Source organism: Schistocerca americana, chromosome 8 (genome assembly GCF_021461395.2).
Source record: "Schistocerca americana isolate TAMUIC-IGC-003095 chromosome 8, iqSchAmer2.1, whole genome shotgun sequence".
NCBI classification, from domain to species: Eukaryota; Metazoa; Arthropoda; class Insecta; order Orthoptera; family Acrididae; genus Schistocerca; species Schistocerca americana.
In genome coordinates, this window is record NC_060126.1 from 481,563,247 (window position 1) to 481,583,831 (window position 20,585).

Sequence of the window (20,585 nt, forward strand, 5' to 3'; positions counted from 1 at the left end):
AAGAGCTGTTGTAGAACTAGAGGATAATCAATTTTTAACAGTATAATGTAACTGGATAGATAAAAAGTCTACTCACCAAGTGGCAACAGGAGAACACACATATACAAGGGTGAGTCAAATGAAAACCTTAAACTTGTTATAACAAATCGAAATATTGCGCCGTTATCCTGTAAGTTGGTAAGTGTGCTACAAACAGCGTGCAGAATGGCCTGCAGGTGGCAGCATACCATCGCAGTATCAGTATAAAGATGGCTGCCCCACTTGTGACATGCACCAGGGAACAACAGCGTTCTGTTATTCGGTTTTTGCGTAATGAAGGTGTGAAACCTATTGAAATTTGTCAACGAATGAAGGTTGAGTATGATGATGCATGTTTGTCACAGCAGCAAGTCTACTAATGGAGTAGGGAGTTTACAAATGGTGTGACTTCAGTGGAAGATGCTCCTCGTCCAGGTCAGGCACAACGAGTTGTGACTCCACAGAACATTGCAGCAGTTGAAGCCATAGTGAAAGAAAACCGCCGAGTGACACCGAATGACATTACAGCATGTTTACAGATTAGTCATGGGTCAGCACACCACATTGTGCATGATGTGCTCCAGTAACACAAACTGTCTGCAAGATGGGTGCCACAGCAGCTGACTCCTGAAATGAGAGAATGACGTATTGATGCTTGTGAAGAACTTCTACAGCACTTTGAACGAGAAGGTGATGGCTTCCTTGCAAGAATATTTACTGGGGACGAAACCTGGGTCCACTTCCACCAACCAAAAATGAAGAGAGCGAGCAAGGAATGGCGCCATTCCTCATCACCAAAACCAAAGGAGTTTCGAACAGAACCATCAGCAGGGTAGTTGTGCTGACTCTCTGTTGGGATGAAAAAGGCGTCATTTTGGAGCATTACATGCCTAGAGGGACCACTGTCACCAGTGCATCATACACAGATCTCCTAAAAATTCATCTGCAGCCTGCAATCAAATCAAAGCGATGTGGATTGCTGTCAGCAGGTGTCCTTTTGCAACATGACAATGCAAGGCCCCATACTGCCCGTACAACAGTTGCAACAATCACAGACCTGCATTTTGAGTGTTTTCCTCATCCACCATACTCACCAGACCTTGCCCCAAGTGATTACTATATGTTTGGACCACTCAAAGATGCCATGGGAGGAAAGAAATTCCGTTCTGATGAAGAGGTATGCTACACGGTGCATGAGTGGTTGCGCGGACTACCAAAAGAATTTTTTTTCTAAAGGAATTTATGTACATTGTAAGCACTGGAGGACTTGCATTGAGCATGGGGGAGATTATGTTGAAAAGTGATACAGCTTTGTACCACTTCTGCAGAATAAATAATATTTAAAAAAATATTTAAGGTTTTCATTTGACTCACCCTCGTAAAAAAAGATTTTACATACGCAAGCTTTCGGAGTCATTGGTTCCTTCCTTCCTTCACATCCCGTCCAGTACCCTCCCATGACCTGGAGTCCTGTATGACTTTTCCTAACTCTACCCCTTTACTAAACATCTCCAGTCCTTTTCATTTACCCCTCTTCCTTCCTCCTCAAACCCTTCTGCCAGAAGAAGGAGCTACTCGCTCTAAAAGCTTGCATATGTAAAATCTTTTTTTTATGTGTATGTTCTCCTGCTGCTGCTTGGTGTGTAGATTATTTTTATCTATCCAATTACATTATGTTGTAATACTAGGTATGTTTGCTCACCAATGACTGGTATTTGCTGCTGCTGAGCTGGTGTTGTGGACGAAGCAGGCCGCGGGCTGGCAGGAGTTTGTTGCTGCTGCTGTTGCTGTTGTTGTTGTTGCTGCTGCTGCTGTTGCTGTTGTGCCACAAGCAAGGCAGCAGTAGCAGCTGCTTCTCCCACATGACCCACTGCTAGAGTCTGTTGTGGTACCTTGCCACCTGGTAGTCCGATGTGTGGCATGAACAATGGAGGAGCTGGAGATGGCTGACTGTGGTGCTGGTGTGAATGTAGGTGAGGCTGATGAAGCAACAATTCCTGTGCCAGGCTAACACTCGATATAGGCTGTGCGTGGGATGGCTGTTTTTGATCTGAAAAAAGAATAGTATCTTAAGCAGTCTCTGCAATTAAAGATATAAAGGCAATAATTTTTTTCATATCAAATCACAAAATTATTACAAGGCCAATTCTATTTTCCAACTTGGTTGTAACACAATCACTGTAATTTGTCTCATATAATCAGCTGATTTCAGTGATGTGCCATTTTGAAGTGCTACTCCTATAGTTATGATTTTACTCCATCACCCTGTGTAGGTGTATACAAATGTGTGTCTGTCATTTTAATGAGTAACTGCTGTCACAGTAGACACAAACAACAACATTCCATTCTCATCACTGATTTAAAATAATTTATACAAAAAATTGTATGTCAGATTGCAATTTCATTTTTCAAATGGACAATGCATTTTGGCAGAATGCCATCATCAGATGAAAAGCTTAAAGAATAAATACATCATATTATGTCAAATAAACTGTAGGCTGTGGCGTGGCAGAAGTGGTCAGCTGCTGCTGCTGCTGCTATTGATTCATTGATATTTTAACAGTATAATGAAAAGGACAGTGGCTAACAAGGCATTTGTGAAAAATAAACAACTCTCTCACTCTCTCTCTGTCCCTCACACACACACACACACACACACACACACACACACACACGACCACAGTCTCTGGCAGCTGGATTTTCCCTTGTTTGATTTCATTGATATTTTAGTCTGTATATGTGTGGATGGATATGTGTGTGTGTGTGTGTGTGTGTGTGTGTGTGTGTGTGTGTGTGTGTGTGTGTGCATGCGCGTGTATACCCGTCCTTTTTTCCCCCCTAAGGTAAGTCTTTCCGCTCCCGGGATTGGAATGACTCCTTACCCTCTCCCTTAAAACCAACTTCCTTTCGTCTTTCCCTCTCCTTCCCTCTTTCCTGATGAGGATCTTTGTTTAAAAACAAAGATGATGTGACTTACCATACGAAAGCGCTGGCAGGTCGACAGAAACACAAACAGACACATACATACACACAAAATTCAAGCTTTTGCAACAAACTGTTGCCTCATCAGGAAAGAGGGAAGGAGAGGGAAAGACGAAAGGAAGTTGGTTTTAAGGGAGAGGGTAAGGAGTCATTCCAATCCCGGGAGCGGAATTCAAGCTTTCGCAACAAACTGTTGCCTCATCAGGAAAGAGGGAAGGAGAGGGAAAGACGAAAGGAAGTGGGTTTTAAGGGAGAGGGTAAGGAGTCATTCCAATCCCAGGAGCGGAAAGACTTACCTTAGGGGGAAAAAAGGACGGGTATACACTCGCACACACACACATATCCATCCACACATATACAGACACAAGCAAACATATTTAAAGACAAAGAGTTTGGGCAGAGATGTCAGTCGAGGCAGAAGTGCAGAGGCAAAGATGATGTTGAATGACAGGTGAGGTATGAGTGGCGGCAACTTGAAATTAGCGGAGATTGAGGCCTGGTGGGTAACGGGAAGAGAGGGTATATTGAAGAGCAAGTTCCCATCTCCGGAGTTCGGATAGGTTGGTGTCAGTGGGAAGTATCCAGATAACCCGGACGGTGTAACACTGTGCCAAGATGTGCTGGCCATGCACCAAGGCATGTTTAGCCACAGGGTGATCCTCATTACCAACAAACACTGTCTGCCTGTGTCCATTCATGCGAATGGACAGTTTGTTGCTGGTCATTCTCACATAGAATGCATCACAGTGTAGGCAGGTCAGTTGGTAAATCACGTGGGTGCTTTCACATGTGGCTCTGCCTTTGATCGTGTACACCTTCTGGGTTACAGGACTGGAGTAGGTGGTGGTAGGAGGGTGCATGGGACAGGTTTTACACCGGGGGGCGGTTACAAGGATAGGAGCCAGAGGGTAGGGAAGGTGGTTTGGGGATTTCATAGGGATGAACTAACAGGTTACGAAGGTTAGGTGGACGGCGGAAAGACACTCTTGGTGGAGTGGGGAGGATTTCATGAAGGATGGATCTCATTTCAGGGCAGGATTTGTGGAAGTCGTATCCCTGCTGGAGAGCCACATTCAGAGTCTGGTCCAGTCCTGGAAAGTATCCTGTCACAAGTGGGGCACTTTTGTGGTTCTTTTGTGGGGGATTCTGGATTTGAGGGGATGAGGAAGTGGCTCTGGTTATTTGCTTCTGTACCAGGTCGGGAGGGTAGTTGCAGGATGCGAAAGCTGTTGTCAGTTTGTTGGTGTAATGGTTCAGGAATTCCGGACTGGAGCAGATTCGTTTGCCACGAAGACCTAGGCTGTAGGGAAGGGACCGTTTGATGTGGAATGGGTGGCAGCTGTCATAATGGAGGTACTGTTGCTTGTTGGTGGGTTTGATGTGGACGGACGTGTGAAGCTGGCCATTGGACAGGTGGAGGTCAACGTCAAGGAAAGTCGCATGGGATTTGGAGTAGGACCAGGTGAATCTGATGGAACCAAAGGAGTTGAGGTTGTAGAGGAAATTCTGGAGTTCTTCTTCACTGTGAGTCCAAATCATGAAGATGTCATCAATAAATCTGTACCAAACTTTGGGTTGGCAGGCCTGGGTAACCAAGAAGGCTTCCTCTAAGCGACCCATGAATAGGTTGGCGTACGAGGGGGCCATCCTGGTACCCATGGCTGTTCACTTTAATTGTTGGTAATGTCTGGCCTTCAAAAGTGAAGAAGTTGTGGGTCAGGATGAAGCTGGCTAAGGTGATGAGGAAAGAGGTTTTAGGTAGGGTGGCAGGTGATCGGCGTGAAAGGAAATGCTCCATCGCAGCGAGGCCCTGGACGTGCGGAATATTTGTGTGTAAGGAAGTGGCATCAATGGTTACAAAGATGGTTTCCGGGGGTAACACATTGGGTAAGGATTCCAGGCGTTCGAGAAAGTGGTTGGTGTCTTTGATGAAGGATGGGAGACTGCATGTAATGGGTTGAAGGTGTTGATCTACGTAGGCAGAGATACGTTCTGTGGGGGCTTGGTAACCAGCTACAATGGGGCGGGCGGGATGATTGGGTTTGTGGATTTTAGGAAGAAGGTAGAAGGTAGGGGTGCGGGGTGTCGGTGGGGTCAGGAGGTTGATGGAGTCAGGTGAAAGGTTTTGCAGGGGGTCTAAGGTTCTGAGGATTCCTTGAAGCTCCGCCTGGACATGGGGAATGGGGTTACCTTGGCAAACTTTGTATGTGGTGTTGTCTGAAAGCTGACACAGTCCCTCAGCCACATACTCCCGACGATCAAGTACCACGGTCGTGGAACCCTTGTCCGCCGGAAGAATGACGATGGATCGGTCAGCCTTCAGATCACGGATAGCCTGGGCTTCAGCAGTTGTGATGTTGGGAGTAGGATTAAGGTTTTTTAAGAAGGACTGAGATGCAAGGCTGGAAGTCAGAAATTCCTGGAAGGTTTGGAGAGGGTGATTTTGAGGAAGAGGAGGTGGGTCCCGCTGCGACGGAGGACGGAACTTTTCCAGGCAGGGTTCAATTTGGATGGTGTCTTGGGGATTTGGATCATTAGGAGTAGGATTAGGATCATTTTTCTTCGTGGCAAAGTGATATTTCCAGCAGAGACTACGAGTGTAGGACTGTCCTACAGTGATTCTCCTTCTTTATAAGATTACAAAGAAGGAGATGCACTTCCATTTACTGTGTGTACTGTGAATTGTGAAACCGGAATTGGTCACCAACTGTACTACAGTGCAAATATATTCAGATGAAGCACCTTTAAAACCCATTTTGTGTCAGTTTACATCATTTGAATCACTCCTAGTTGCTGTTAGTGCTCAGTATATTATTCCAGTTCAGTGAGATACGAGCCTTCAAGATTCTTCAAAACCAAGTGCAACAAAACAACAGGTAAGCGGACTATCTCAATATAAAGCACATATATACTGAGGTCACACCTAAAGTCACTGGATACCTCCTAATATCATGGCAGACCTCCTTTTCCCTGGCATAGTGCAGGAGCTCGATGTGGCAGGGACTCAACAAGTCACTGGAAGCTCTAGCAGAAATATTGAGCCATGCTGCGTCCATAGCCATCCATTATTGCGAAAGTCCACCTGCTTAGCTGAGTGGTAACATGCTTGCCTCCTATGCAGTGGGCCTGGGTTCGATTACTGGCCGGTTTGGAGATTTTCTCCGTTTGTGGATTGGGTGTTGTGTTGTCCTCATCATCATTTCATGCTCCTCACCGGCATGCAAGTCACCCAATGTGATATCAACTGAAATAAGACTTGCACTCAGAAGCCAGACTTCCCCGGATGCCATATGATCATTTCATTTTTTCATTGCGAAAGTGTTGCCACTGCAGGATTTTGTGCATGAATTTACCCATATGTTATTCTGTCCCATCAATGTGCAATGGAATTTCAGGTGATCTGGCTGGCCATATCACTAGCTCGAATTGTCCCAAATGTTCTGACACAGTGTATTGTTATCCATAAAAATTCCATAGTTGTTTGGGAACATGATTCCATCAATGGCTACAAATGGTCTCCAAGTAGTCAGATGTACCCATTTCCAGTCAATGATTGGCTCAGTTGAACCAGAGGCCCTAGCCAATTCTCTGTAAACACAGCCCACACCACTATGGAGCCACGACCAGCTTGCACAATGTCTCGTTGACAACTTGGATCCATGGCTTCATGGGGCCTGCACCACACTTGGATCCCATCATCAGCTCTTACCACCTGAAATTGGGACTCATCTGACCAGGCCACTGTTTTCCAAACACCTAGGGCCCCAACTGATATTGTCATGAGCCCAAGAGAGGTGCAGCAGGTAAAGTCATCCCGTTAGCAAAGGCACGCATTTTGGTCATCTGCTGACATAGCCCATCATTGCCAAATTTGGCCTGTCCAAACAGAAGCATTCGTAATACATCCCACATTGATTTTCTGCAGTTATTTCTTGCAGTGTTGCTTGTCTCTTGGCACCAACAAAAGCCACTGCTCTCGGCCTTTAAGTGCAGGCCATTTGCCACTGCAGTCTCCATGATGAGAGATAATGCCTGAAATTTTGTATTCTTGGCACACTCTTGACAATATGGATCTCAGACTATTGCATTCTCTAACAGTTTCCGAAATGGAATGGCCCATACATCTAGCTCCAACTGCCGTTCAATGTTCAAAGTCTGTTAATTCCCTTCATGTGGTTGTAAAAAAATTGGAAACAATTTCACATGAATCACCTGAGTATATAATAGCTCCACTGATACACTGCCCTTTTATACTATGTGTACACGATAGTACCACCATCTGTGTATGTACATAATGATGTCCCATGACTTGTCACCTCAGTGTACTTCCAAGAGGAAAATAGTTCCTCAATAAACCTAACAGTATGTACTACAATCAGGCACTAGAAGAAAAGAAGACATCCACGTTGAGCTTACAGACTTGATTAAGGTGCAGGGGATCTAATGAAAAACAAGATCTTCTAAATAAAAAAAATGTAGATATATCCTGTTGAAAAGGGTCATCTTACGCTATAGAGGAGTTTCTGCTCAACAATGTTTAATATCTTTACACTTGTAACATATAGATTCATCTTCAGATTGCTGTGTGTACATACTGGTATGTGTACCAATACTGTAAGTGAACATAAACACTGCTTTTCATTTTTATAAGAGAACCTGCCTAACACATACACATATTGAAGTATTTGATTGATTACTAATACTCACTTAATTCCTAAATATGTTATATTGTAATAAGAGCAAGAAGCTTGTAAAATCGACTCATTCCATACCCTGTGATGTGTTCAGAACATGTATCTACAGAACACAAAATAAGCACATAAATGTTTATTTCAACCATTCACATGTATTTAATATATATGTACCTTCATTAGTGAAACCTACATACACCAGCATTCTCTTGTTGCACTGCCACCCACCTTAACCACAACACTATTTCCTCTTGCCAAATTCCCCCCCCCCCCCCCCCCCAACCCCTGTTCGTCTACTGATAAGATTCTTGGCCTGCAGAAGCTTTCTCTTTTCCCTGTTGTATTACCATTTATAGAGTGATGACAAGCAGGTGATCTCCAATTATAAACTGACGTATCTCCATATTCTCAAACAATTCTGAGAAGGCAGCTTATAAGAAACCGCATTTTGTGACTTTTCAACTGTACATAATTCTGTACAGAAAAAGCAATATAAATGTCACAAACTCAGTTCTAGTACAGCTAAATCAAAAACTGCTCTTTTGGCATTTTCTATGACATTGATAAGGTCCTCAATTGTACGGCTTGTCAACTAACCCATTAAAGGCAACCCCCCCTAGCATGGATAATATGTAAGAATATATAGCTGACAACAAGATAATATAATATGTATAGATAAAAAAATCTACAGCCAACAATGACAGGAGAAAATAAGTAAAACATGCGAAAACATGCAAGTTTTCAGAGCCAGTGATTTCTTCTCCTGGCAGAAGGGATGAAGGGAAAGGAAGAAGGCTGAAGGAAAAAGGACTGGTGAGGTTTATGAAATGGCAAGTGTTACGGAAAAGTCAGCCATAAGCCCAGATCAGGAGAGACTAACTGGACAGAATGAGAAGGAAAGACTGATTCTGATCAATCTTTTCTTCTCATACCACCCAGTAAGTCTCCCACAGGTGCAGGGTTCTGAGCAAATTTTCCATAACTCTTATCTAAACCTCACCTGTCTTTTCCTTTTTCCCTCTTCCTTCCCCTTCAACTCTTTTGCAAGACGAAGGAGCCACAGGCTCTGAAAGCCTGTACTTTTCCGCAACTTGTATGCGTTTTCTTCTGCCAATGGTTGGTGAGAAGATTGTTCACCCATCCTTATTATATTTCCAGACATTGATTAATTTCATTGATAATTGATTATTTTCACTGGTAACAAGATAAGTCAGACTGATCTTCTGGGTCCCCTAAACGTTGTCAGCACTACGTTTTTGGTGACCTGTGAACCCCAGAAAAGCTGGTTGTCTTCTCTGAGAACACATTCACAAAGGCATACACAGTTCTAGGAAGTTATATAGCCGAAAATACGAGGTGCATTCAAGTTCTAAGGACTCCGATTTTTTTTCTCCAGACTGGAAAGAGATAGAAACATGCGCATTGTTTTAAAATGAGGCCGCGTTCATTGTCAATACATCCCAGAGATGGCAGCACCGTACGGCAGATGGAATTTTACCGCCAGTGGCGTGAATGAGAACTGTTTTAAATACTTAAAATGGCGACGTTTTGCTTACTTGAACAGCGTGCAATCATTCATTTTCTGAATTTGCGTGGTGTGAAACCAATTGAAATTCATCGACAGTTGAAGGAGACATGTGGTGATGGAGTTATGGATGTGTCGAACGTGCGTTCGTGGGTGCGACAGTTTAATGAAGGCAGAACATCGTGTGACAACAAACCGAAACAACCTCGGGCTCGCACAAGCCGGTCTGACGACATGATCGAGAAAGTGGAGAGAATTGTTTTGGGGGATCGCCGAATTACTGTTGAACAGATCGCCTCCAGAGTTGGCATTTCTGTGGGTTCTGTGCACACAATCATGCATGATGACCTGAAAACGCGAAAAGTGTCATCCAGGTGGTTGCCACGAATGCCGACGGACGACCACATGGCTGCCCGTGTGGCATGTTGCCAAGCAATGTTGACGCGCAACGACAGCATGAATGGGACTTTCTTTTCGTCGGTTGTGACAATGGATGAGACGTGGATGCCATTTTTCAATCCAGAAACAAAGCGCCAGTCAGCGCAATGGAAGCACACAGATTCACCGCCACCAAAAAAATTTCGGGTAGCCGGCAGTGCTGAAAAAATGATGGTGTCCATGTTCTGGGACAGCGAGGGCGTAATCCTTACCCATTGCGTTCCAAAGGGCACTACGGTAACAGGTGCATCCTACGAAAATGTTTTGAAGAACAAATTCCTTCCTGCACTGCAACAAAAACGTCCGGGAAGGGCTGCGCGTGTGCTGTTTCACCAAGACAACGCACCCGCAACACTGTGCCAAGATGTGCTGGCCATGCACCAAGGCATGTTTAGCCACAGGGTGATCCTCATTACCAACAAACACTGTCTGCCTGTGTCCATTCATGCGAATGGACAGTTTGTTGCTGGTCATTCTCACATAGAATGCATCACAGTGTAGGCAGGTCAGTTGGTAAATCACGTGGGTGCTTTCACATGTGGCTCTGCCTTTGATCGTGTACACCTTCTGGGTTACAGGACTGGAGTAGGTGGTGGTAGGAGGGTGCATGGGACAGGTTTTACACCGGGGGGCGGTTACAAGGATAGGAGCCAGAGGGTAGGGAAGGTGGTTTGGGGATTTCATAGGGATGAACTAACAGGTTACGAAGGTTAGGTGGACGGCGGAAAGACACTCTTGGTGGAGTGGGGAGGATTTCATGAAGGATGGATCTCATTTCAGGGCAGGATTTGTGGAAGTCGTATCCCTGCTGGAGAGCCACATTCAGAGTCTGGTCCAGTCCTGGAAAGTATCCTGTCACAAGTGGGGCACTTTTGTGGTTCTTTTGTGGGGGATTCTGGATTTGAGGGGATGAGGAAGTGGCTCTGGTTATTTGCTTCTGTACCAGGTCGGGAGGGTAGTTGCAGGATGCGAAAGCTGTTGTCAGTTTGTTGGTGTAATGGTTCAGGAATTCCGGACTGGAGCAGATTCGTTTGCCACGAAGACCTAGGCTGTAGGGAAGGGACCGTTTGATGTGGAATGGGTGGCAGCTGTCATAATGGAGGTACTGTTGCTTGTTGGTGGGTTTGATGTGGACGGACGTGTGAAGCTGGCCATTGGACAGGTGGAGGTCAACGTCAAGGAAAGTCGCATGGGATTTGGAGTAGGACCAGGTGAATCTGATGGAACCAAAGGAGTTGAGGTTGTAGAGGAAATTCTGGAGTTCTTCTTCACTGTGAGTCCAAATCATGAAGATGTCATCAATAAATCTGTACCAAACTTTGGGTTGGCAGGCCTGGGTAACCAAGAAGGCTTCCTCTAAGCGACCCATGAATAGGTTGGCGTACGAGGGGGCCATCCTGGTACCCATGGCTGTTCACTTTAATTGTTGGTAATGTCTGGCCTTCAAAAGTGAAGAAGTTGTGGGTCAGGATGAAGCTGGCTAAGGTGATGAGGAAAGAGGTTTTAGGTAGGGTGGCAGGTGATCGGCGTGAAAGGAAATGCTCCATCGCAGCGAGGCCCTGGACGTGCGGAATATTTGTGTGTAAGGAAGTGGCATCAATGGTTACAAAGATGGTTTCCGGGGGTAACACATTGGGTAAGGATTCCAGGCGTTCGAGAAAGTGGTTGGTGTCTTTGATGAAGGATGGGAGACTGCATGTAATGGGTTGAAGGTGTTGATCTACGTAGGCAGAGATACGTTCTGTGGGGGCTTGGTAACCAGCTACAATGGGGCGGGCGGGATGATTGGGTTTGTGGATTTTAGGAAGAAGGTAGAAGGTAGGGGTGCGGGGTGTCGGTGGGGTCAGGAGGTTGATGGAGTCAGGTGAAAGGTTTTGCAGGGGGTCTAAGGTTCTGAGGATTCCTTGAAGCTCCGCCTGGACATGGGGAATGGGGTTACCTTGGCAAACTTTGTATGTGGTGTTGTCTGAAAGCTGACACAGTCCCTCAGCCACATACTCCCGACGATCAAGTACCACGGTCGTGGAACCCTTGTCCGCCGGAAGAATGACGATGGATCGGTCAGCCTTCAGATCACGGATAGCCTGGGCTTCAGCAGTTGTGATGTTGGGAGTAGGATTAAGGTTTTTTAAGAAGGACTGAGATGCAAGGCTGGAAGTCAGAAATTCCTGGAAGGTTTGGAGAGGGTGATTTTGAGGAAGAGGAGGTGGGTCCCGCTGCGACGGAGGACGGAACTTTTCCAGGCAGGGTTCAATTTGGATGGTGTCTTGGGGATTTGGATCATTAGGAGTAGGATTAGGATCATTTTTCTTCGTGGCAAAGTGATATTTCCAGCAGAGACTACGAGTGTAGGACTGTCCTACAGTGATTCTCCTTCTTTATAAGATTACAAAGAAGGAGATGCACTTCCATTTACTGTGTGTACTGTGAATTGTGAAACCGGAATTGGTCACCAACTGTACTACAGTGCAAATATATTCAGATGAAGCACCTTTAAAACCCATTTTGTGTCAGTTTACATCATTTGAATCACTCCTAGTTGCTGTTAGTGCTCAGTATATTATTCCAGTTCAGTGAGATACGAGCCTTCAAGATTCTTCAAAACCAAGTGCAACAAAACAACAGGTAAGCGGACTATCTCAATATAAAGCACATATATACTGAGGTCACACCTAAAGTCACTGGATACCTCCTAATATCATGGCAGACCTCCTTTTCCCTGGCATAGTGCAGGAGCTCGATGTGGCAGGGACTCAACAAGTCACTGGAAGCTCTAGCAGAAATATTGAGCCATGCTGCGTCCATAGCCATCCATTATTGCGAAAGTCCACCTGCTTAGCTGAGTGGTAACATGCTTGCCTCCTATGCAGTGGGCCTGGGTTCGATTACTGGCCGGTTTGGAGATTTTCTCCGTTTGTGGATTGGGTGTTGTGTTGTCCTCATCATCATTTCATGCTCCTCACCGGCATGCAAGTCACCCAATGTGATATCAACTGAAATAAGACTTGCACTCAGAAGCCAGACTTCCCCGGATGCCATATGATCATTTCATTTTTTCATTGCGAAAGTGTTGCCACTGCAGGATTTTGTGCATGAATTTACCCATATGTTATTCTGTCCCATCAATGTGCAATGGAATTTCAGGTGATCTGGCTGGCCATATCACTAGCTCGAATTGTCCCAAATGTTCTGACACAGTGTATTGTTATCCATAAAAATTCCATAGTTGTTTGGGAACATGATTCCATCAATGGCTACAAATGGTCTCCAAGTAGTCAGATGTACCCATTTCCAGTCAATGATTGGCTCAGTTGAACCAGAGGCCCTAGCCAATTCTCTGTAAACACAGCCCACACCACTATGGAGCCACGACCAGCTTGCACAATGTCTCGTTGACAACTTGGATCCATGGCTTCATGGGGCCTGCACCACACTTGGATCCCATCATCAGCTCTTACCACCTGAAATTGGGACTCATCTGACCAGGCCACTGTTTTCCAAACACCTAGGGCCCCAACTGATATTGTCATGAGCCCAAGAGAGGTGCAGCAGGTAAAGTCATCCCGTTAGCAAAGGCACGCATTTCGGTCATCTGCTGACATAGCCCATCATTGCCAAATTTGGCCTGTCCAAACAGAAGCATTCGTCATACATCCCACATTGATTTTCTGCAGTTATTTCTTGCAGTGTTGCTTGTCTCTTGGCACCAACAAAAGCCACTGCTCTCGGCCTTTAAGTGCAGGCCATTTGCCACTGCAGTCTCCATGATGAGAGATAATGCCTGAAATTTTGTATTCTTGGCACACTCTTGACAATATGGATCTCAGACTATTGCATTCTCTAACAGTTTCCGAAATGGAATGGCCCATACATCTAGCTCCAACTGCCGTTCAATGTTCAAAGTCTGTTAATTCCCTTCATGTGGTTGTAAAAAAATTGGAAACAATTTCACATGAATCACCTGAGTATATAATAGCTCCACTGATACACTGCCCTTTTATACTATGTGTACACGATAGTACCACCATCTGTGTATGTACATAATGATGTCCCATGACTTGTCACCTCAGTGTACTTCCAAGAGGAAAATAGTTCCTCAATAAACCTAACAGTATGTACTACAATCAGGCACTAGAAGAAAAGAAGACATCCACGTTGAGCTTACAGACTTGATTAAGGTGCAGGGGATCTAATGAAAAACAAGATCTTCTAAATAAAAAAAATGTAGATATATCCTGTTGAAAAGGGTCATCTTACGCTATAGAGGAGTTTCTGCTCAACAATGTTTAATATCTTTACACTTGTAACATATAGATTCATCTTCAGATTGCTGTGTGTACATACTGGTATGTGTACCAATACTGTAAGTGAACATAAACACTGCTTTTCATTTTTATAAGAGAACCTGCCTAACACATACACATATTGAAGTATTTGATTGATTACTAATACTCACTTAATTCCTAAATATGTTATATTGTAATAAGAGCAAGAAGCTTGTAAAATCGACTCATTCCATACCCTGTGATGTGTTCAGAACATGTATCTACAGAACACAAAATAAGCACATAAATGTTTATTTCAACCATTCACATGTATTTAATATATATGTACCTTCATTAGTGAAACCTACATACACCAGCATTCTCTTGTTGCACTGCCACCCACCTTAACCACAACACTATTTCCTCTTGCCAAATTCCCCCCCCCCCCCCCCCCAACCCCTGTTCGTCTACTGATAAGATTCTTGGCCTGCAGAAGCTTTCTCTTTTCCCTGTTGTATTACCATTTATAGAGTGATGACAAGCAGGTGATCTCCAATTATAAACTGACGTATCTCCATATTCTCAAACAATTCTGAGAAGGCAGCTTATAAGAAACCGCATTTTGTGACTTTTCAACTGTACATAATTCTGTACAGAAAAAGCAATATAAATGTCACAAACTCAGTTCTAGTACAGCTAAATCAAAAACTGCTCTTTTGGCATTTTCTATGACATTGATAAGGTCCTCAATTGTACGGCTTGTCAACTAACCCATTAAAGGCAACCCCCCCTAGCATGGATAATATGTAAGAATATATAGCTGACAACAAGATAATATAATATGTATAGATAAAAAAATCTACAGCCAACAATGACAGGAGAAAATAAGTAAAACATGCGAAAACATGCAAGTTTTCAGAGCCAGTGATTTCTTCTCCTGGCAGAAGGGATGAAGGGAAAGGAAGAAGGCTGAAGGAAAAAGGACTGGTGAGGTTTATGAAATGGCAAGTGTTACGGAAAAGTCAGCCATAAGCCCAGATCAGGAGAGACTAACTGGACAGAATGAGAAGGAAAGACTGATTCTGATCAATCTTTTCTTCTCATACCACCCAGTAAGTCTCCCACAGGTGCAGGGTTCTGAGCAAATTTTCCATAACTCTTATCTAAACCTCACCTGTCTTTTCCTTTTTCCCTCTTCCTTCCCCTTCAACTCTTTTGCAAGACGAAGGAGCCACAGGCTCTGAAAGCCTGTACTTTTCCGCAACTTGTATGCGTTTTCTTCTGCCAATGGTTGGTGAGAAGATTGTTCACCCATCCTTATTATATTTCCAGACATTGATTAATTTCATTGATAATTGATTATTTTCACTGGTAACAAGATAAGTCAGACTGATCTTCTGGGTCCCCTAAACGTTGTCAGCACTACGTTTTTGGTGACCTGTGAACCCCAGAAAAGCTGGTTGTCTTCTCTGAGAACACATTCACAAAGGCATACACAGTTCTAGGAAGTTATATAGCCGAAAATACGAGGTGCATTCAAGTTCTAAGGACTCCGATTTTTTTTCTCCAGACTGGAAAGAGATAGAAACATGCGCATTGTTTTAAAATGAGGCCGCGTTCATTGTCAATACATCCCAGAGATGGCAGCACCGTACGGCAGATGGAATTTTACCGCCAGTGGCGTGAATGAGAACTGTTTTAAATACTTAAAATGGCGACGTTTTGCTTACTTGAACAGCGTGCAATCATTCATTTTCTGAATTTGCGTGGTGTGAAACCAATTGAAATTCATCGACAGTTGAAGGAGACATGTGGTGATGGAGTTATGGATGTGTCGAACGTGCGTTCGTGGGTGCGACAGTTTAATGAAGGCAGAACATCGTGTGACAACAAACCGAAACAACCTCGGGCTCGCACAAGCCGGTCTGACGACATGATCGAGAAAGTGGAGAGAATTGTTTTGGGGGATCGCCGAATTACTGTTGAACAGATCGCCTCCAGAGTTGGCATTTCTGTGGGTTCTGTGCACACAATCATGCATGATGACCTGAAAACGCGAAAAGTGTCATCCAGGTGGTTGCCACGAATGCCGACGGACGACCACATGGCTGCCCGTGTGGCATGTTGCCAAGCAATGTTGACGCGCAACGACAGCATGAATGGGACTTTCTTTTCGTCGGTTGTGACAATGGATGAGACGTGGATGCCATTTTTCAATCCAGAAACAAAGCGCCAGTCAGCTCAATGGAAGCACACAGATTCACCGCCACCAAAAAAATTTCGGGTAGCCGGCAGTGCTGAAAAAATGATGGTGTCCATGTTCTGGGACAGCGAGGGCGTAATCCTTACCCATTGCGTTCCAAAGGGCACTACGGTAACAGGTGCATCCTACGAAAATGTTTTGAAGAACAAATTCCTTCCTGCACTGCAACAAAAACGTCCGGGAAGGGCTGCGCGTGTGCTGTTTCACCAAGACAACGCACCCGCACATCGAGCTATCGTTACGCAACAGTTTCTTCGTGATAACAACTTTGAAGTGATTCCTCATGCTCCCTACTCACCTGACCTGGCTCCTAGTGACTTTTGGCTTTTTCCAACAATGAAAGACACTCTCCGTGGCCGCACGTTCACCAGCCTTGCTGCTATTGCCTCAGCGATTTTCCAGTGGTCAAAACAGACTCCTAAAGAAGCCTTCACCACTGCCATGGAATCATGGCATCAGCGTTGTGAAAAATGTGTACGTCTGCAGGGCGATTACGTCGAGAAGTAACGCCAGTTTCATCGATTTCGGGTGAGTAGTTAATTAGAAAAAAAATCGGAGGCCTTAGAACTTGAAAGCACCTCGTAAAATTCTAGACACAGTGTGATATTAAAGATAGCATTTCTCTTAATGCTGTATTTATCTTTATTATTTTTCAAATGAATTTAAATAAGTACAAAGAGAGTATATATAAAAGTAACTCACGAGATGTCCTGGTCGTTGGATCTGGAGGGGAGTACGGTGGTTCAGATCCAGAATCTGGAGGGCTGTCTGGTAAGCTGTGACTATAAAACAAAACAAAGAGAATTGTGCATCACACAGGCTTACAACTTTTGCATTTATGAAAATTTATTGACACACACTGATGAGCAAAAACACTATGACCACCCACTTAACAGTATGTTGCTCCACCTTTGGGAAACAACACATTATGAGTCTGCATGGTATGGATTTGACAAGTCCCTTGAAGATTTCTGGATATATATGGCACCAGAGTTCTATGCAGAGGTCACATCATCCTCATAAATTATGTGCTGGAGACTTTTGGGTGTGATAGTATCCTAGATGTGCGATCAAATCAAGTGACTTTATTGGACAAGGCATCAATGTGAATTCACTTTTATACTCCTGAAACCACTGTAGATGTGACATGGACAGTTATCCTGTTGGAAGATGCCTTGTCCATTGGGGAAGACATCAGTCATGGAGGGCTGCATGTGGTTTTTTCATAACATTCACAAATTCCACAGTTGTCATGGTGCCTTCAATTACTACCACAGGTCCCATGGATGCATAGATGGCTGTCCCCCATTGCAAAATGCTGCCCCACTGCTCTGTACTGGTGATGTACACATTTCGAGCATCCATTAACAAGAATTGTGACTTATCTGGCAACAGTCATCAACCTGGTATTACAAGAAATGTGATTATCTGACCAGGTGACACATTTCCACTAAGCCATCATCCAATTACAATCAACCCATGCCCACCACAGTTGTAACCAATAACGTCATTTAGTCAACATAGGAAAACATAGCAGTCACCTGCTGCAGAGTTCCATGTTCAAGAATATGTAGTGAGCACCGTGCTCCAAAACACATGTGCATTCTCCAGCATTATACTGTGTCATCAGACACGTTGCAGATCATCACCTATCCTACTTTATATAGTGGGCAAGCCTCTGACCTCCATGTTCTGTGATAAGGCACAGACATCCAACACTTTGTCACCTACTTATTGTTCACTGTCGTTCAACCACTTTCCATAGATGCTCGCATCAGTGACATGCAAACAGCTGACCAGCTTTGCCTTTTCCAAGATACTCATTCTCACGTGTCTGGCTTTAACAATCTGCCCTTTGTCAAAATCACTTACGCCAGCAGGTTTCACCATTTGCCATTTATGGCCAGTATTGTCACCAGTAAGATTTCCCACTTATCTCTACTGATCTTATGTACTTTCCCTATTGCATCACATACCCACAAAGCCACCAGGAAGCAATCAGTGTTGGGATGGGCAGTGGTCATGATGCCCCGGCTCCTCAGCATATACACTTTTGGAAGTTAATAACAATAATAAGGGCACTGAAAAGGAAAACTATGTAAACTCCAGAATGAAATTTTCACTCTGCAGCAGAGTGTGCAGTGTTATGAAACTTCCTGGCAGATTAAAACTGTGTACTGGACTGAGACTTGAACTTCAGACCTTTGCCTTTCGTGGGCAAGTGCTCTACCAAATTCTGTGAAGTCTGGAAGGTAGGAGACGAGGTACTGGTGGAAGTAAAGCTGTGAGAATGGAGCATGAGTGTGCTTGGGTAGCTCAGACAGAAGAGCACTTGCCCACGAAAGGCAAAGGTCCCGAGTTCGAGTCTCGGTCCAGCACACAGTTTTAATCTGACAGGAAGTTTCAATACATAAACTTCCTTCTGGCATCTGTTTGAAATCTGCAGCTTCCATTAATTTTTGTTATATTCTGCTTCACTCAGTGATTAAATTAGTAACTTCGCAATATATCCCTTTTATCTTTTAAGAAATTTCACAATTAATTTTTGTCAAATGTCCATGTTAACATTTAAAGTACTGAATAAGAAGTAATGAAAGGGGTACAGGCACCCACTCACTGAGGCACTGACTGGTCAATGGGCTCCTAAATGAGAGAAATTGTTAGCAACACACACACACACACACACACACACACACACACACACACACACACACACACACACCCCTTCATATCCGCCTGTCAATCGTCCAGTACCTTGTGTACATGGTAACTATTTGTATGCTACCAGCACTTATAATATCACAAAAATATACAAAGCACTTATCAATGTAAAGGCTTGTTATTGCACCATAAAAATGTTCCCAGTGGGGTGACTTTGCTCTTCTTCACATTGAGGACGGACTCATTTAATCAGTAACAGAGGGAGCTATGGTTGACTACGGAACATGAATGACAGTGCAGCATGACAATATTGGACATGCTGAGCTATGTCAGGGGTAAACCATGTTAAATGTAAGACATCTACATATGTTCTTAGTCCTAGCAGTTAATATTGTGTTGCTGCATTAAAAATCAACATTAAATAAAGAAGGTGCTGCTTATATTAGATTCCTTACATAAATCCCAGAAAAAAAAATATTTCTAATGACAGAGAACTTCATAATTTACATACTGCATTTTCGTTGAAACTAACAGAAGGCAGAAAAGAAACTGGCTGTGATTGACTACCATATGTTATAGGGTATGCAGCAGTCAGTAATTGTGATACACGCGCATAACTGGAGGGGAGGGGGGAGGTGGGCATCTGGAACTGTAAGCAGGCAAATGGTTCATTAATGGTAGAGCAAGCTAGTGGAAAACTTTCTGACAAGTAAGTTTACATACAGAAGAAGCTTTAGTGATACATGGTGCACAAGTCACATTCTACTGACCAATGTACAAATTAGACAGACAACTCAATATTTGCTACTACATGAGGACAACAAAAGGAGACATAAACTGTCTTGTTCCCACTCTGAAGTATGTTACACATTCTGCAATGGTTCTGGCAATAATATTTTGGTAGTCAGTGGATACTGTGGTCCAAGTGACAAGAATGGAGCTCATAAGGTCAATTAAATATTTTATGCAACTCTGTTAATTCATTTTGACCTATTCTATACAGGGAACTGTAGCTCCCAAGACGACCTTGCTCTCTTTTTTTTTTTTTTTTTTTCTTTAAAATCCTATAAAAGTCCAATGCTGGTTTTGTTAATGTATCAGTGGTGCACTCCATCAACTTACAACTGATGCTGTGCATGCTATGTAAGTGTTGCTATTAAACTTCCTTTGCAGTTTGTTTTTCCATACCTGCAACTCTCTTCACCAGTGAGTAAAATATACTTTAAAGATTAATTTAACTTGAACTTTTTGTTTGTTTGTCTTCACATGAATAATAATTTGGCCCCTTCCTCTTCCATTGCCTAGGATTTAAGTCTTCATAAAGCTCTCTGAAGAATGCATGAAGGTGCGTTACAAAGTATGGAGCCATGGGCACTGTGTGTGGTCTCAAATGCGAGCTCGTACTTACGGGTGGGCATAGGCTGCAAGTGGTGGAGGTGGAGGTGGTGGTTGCTGTTGTTGCTGCTGCTGTTGCTGGGGGGATGCAGGCACCCTCCTGCTGGGTGGTTGGTGTGAGGGGCTGCCACTGGGGTCTGCCACCGCCGCCGTTGCAGCCGCCAGCACCCTTTGCTGGCTGGCCTCCGGCGTCAGCATCTCCGTGAAGTAGCTGCAACAGGCGGACACGAACCTTAACACTTTGGCCTGCACAGATTCCTGCTGTCAGAACGTATTGTACAAAACGTGACTAAAACAAGGAGGAAGTTTACCTTTTCAGTGAACTAAACAACTGGCAGTGGTGCCTA

At 44.0% G+C, this 20,585-nt stretch overlaps 1 protein-coding gene across 6 annotated transcripts in view; it reads right to left on the reverse strand.

The window, feature by feature from the left end:
• Positions 1 to 20,585, reverse strand: part of LOC124544921 (myelin regulatory factor) — a 343,973-nt gene that overhangs the window by 95,643 nt on the left and 227,745 nt on the right. For all 6 annotated transcript variants that reach the window (XM_047123662.1, XM_047123663.1, XM_047123661.1 and 3 more), the window contains exons 3-5: positions 20,252 to 20,449; positions 16,885 to 16,964; positions 1,721 to 2,068 (exon numbers count right to left, since the gene is read on the reverse strand). In XM_047123662.1, the coding sequence (XP_046979618.1) occupies positions 1,721 to 2,068; positions 16,885 to 16,964; positions 20,252 to 20,449 (626 nt within the window). The remainder of the gene's footprint in view (positions 1 to 1,720; positions 2,069 to 16,884; positions 16,965 to 20,251; positions 20,450 to 20,585) is intronic.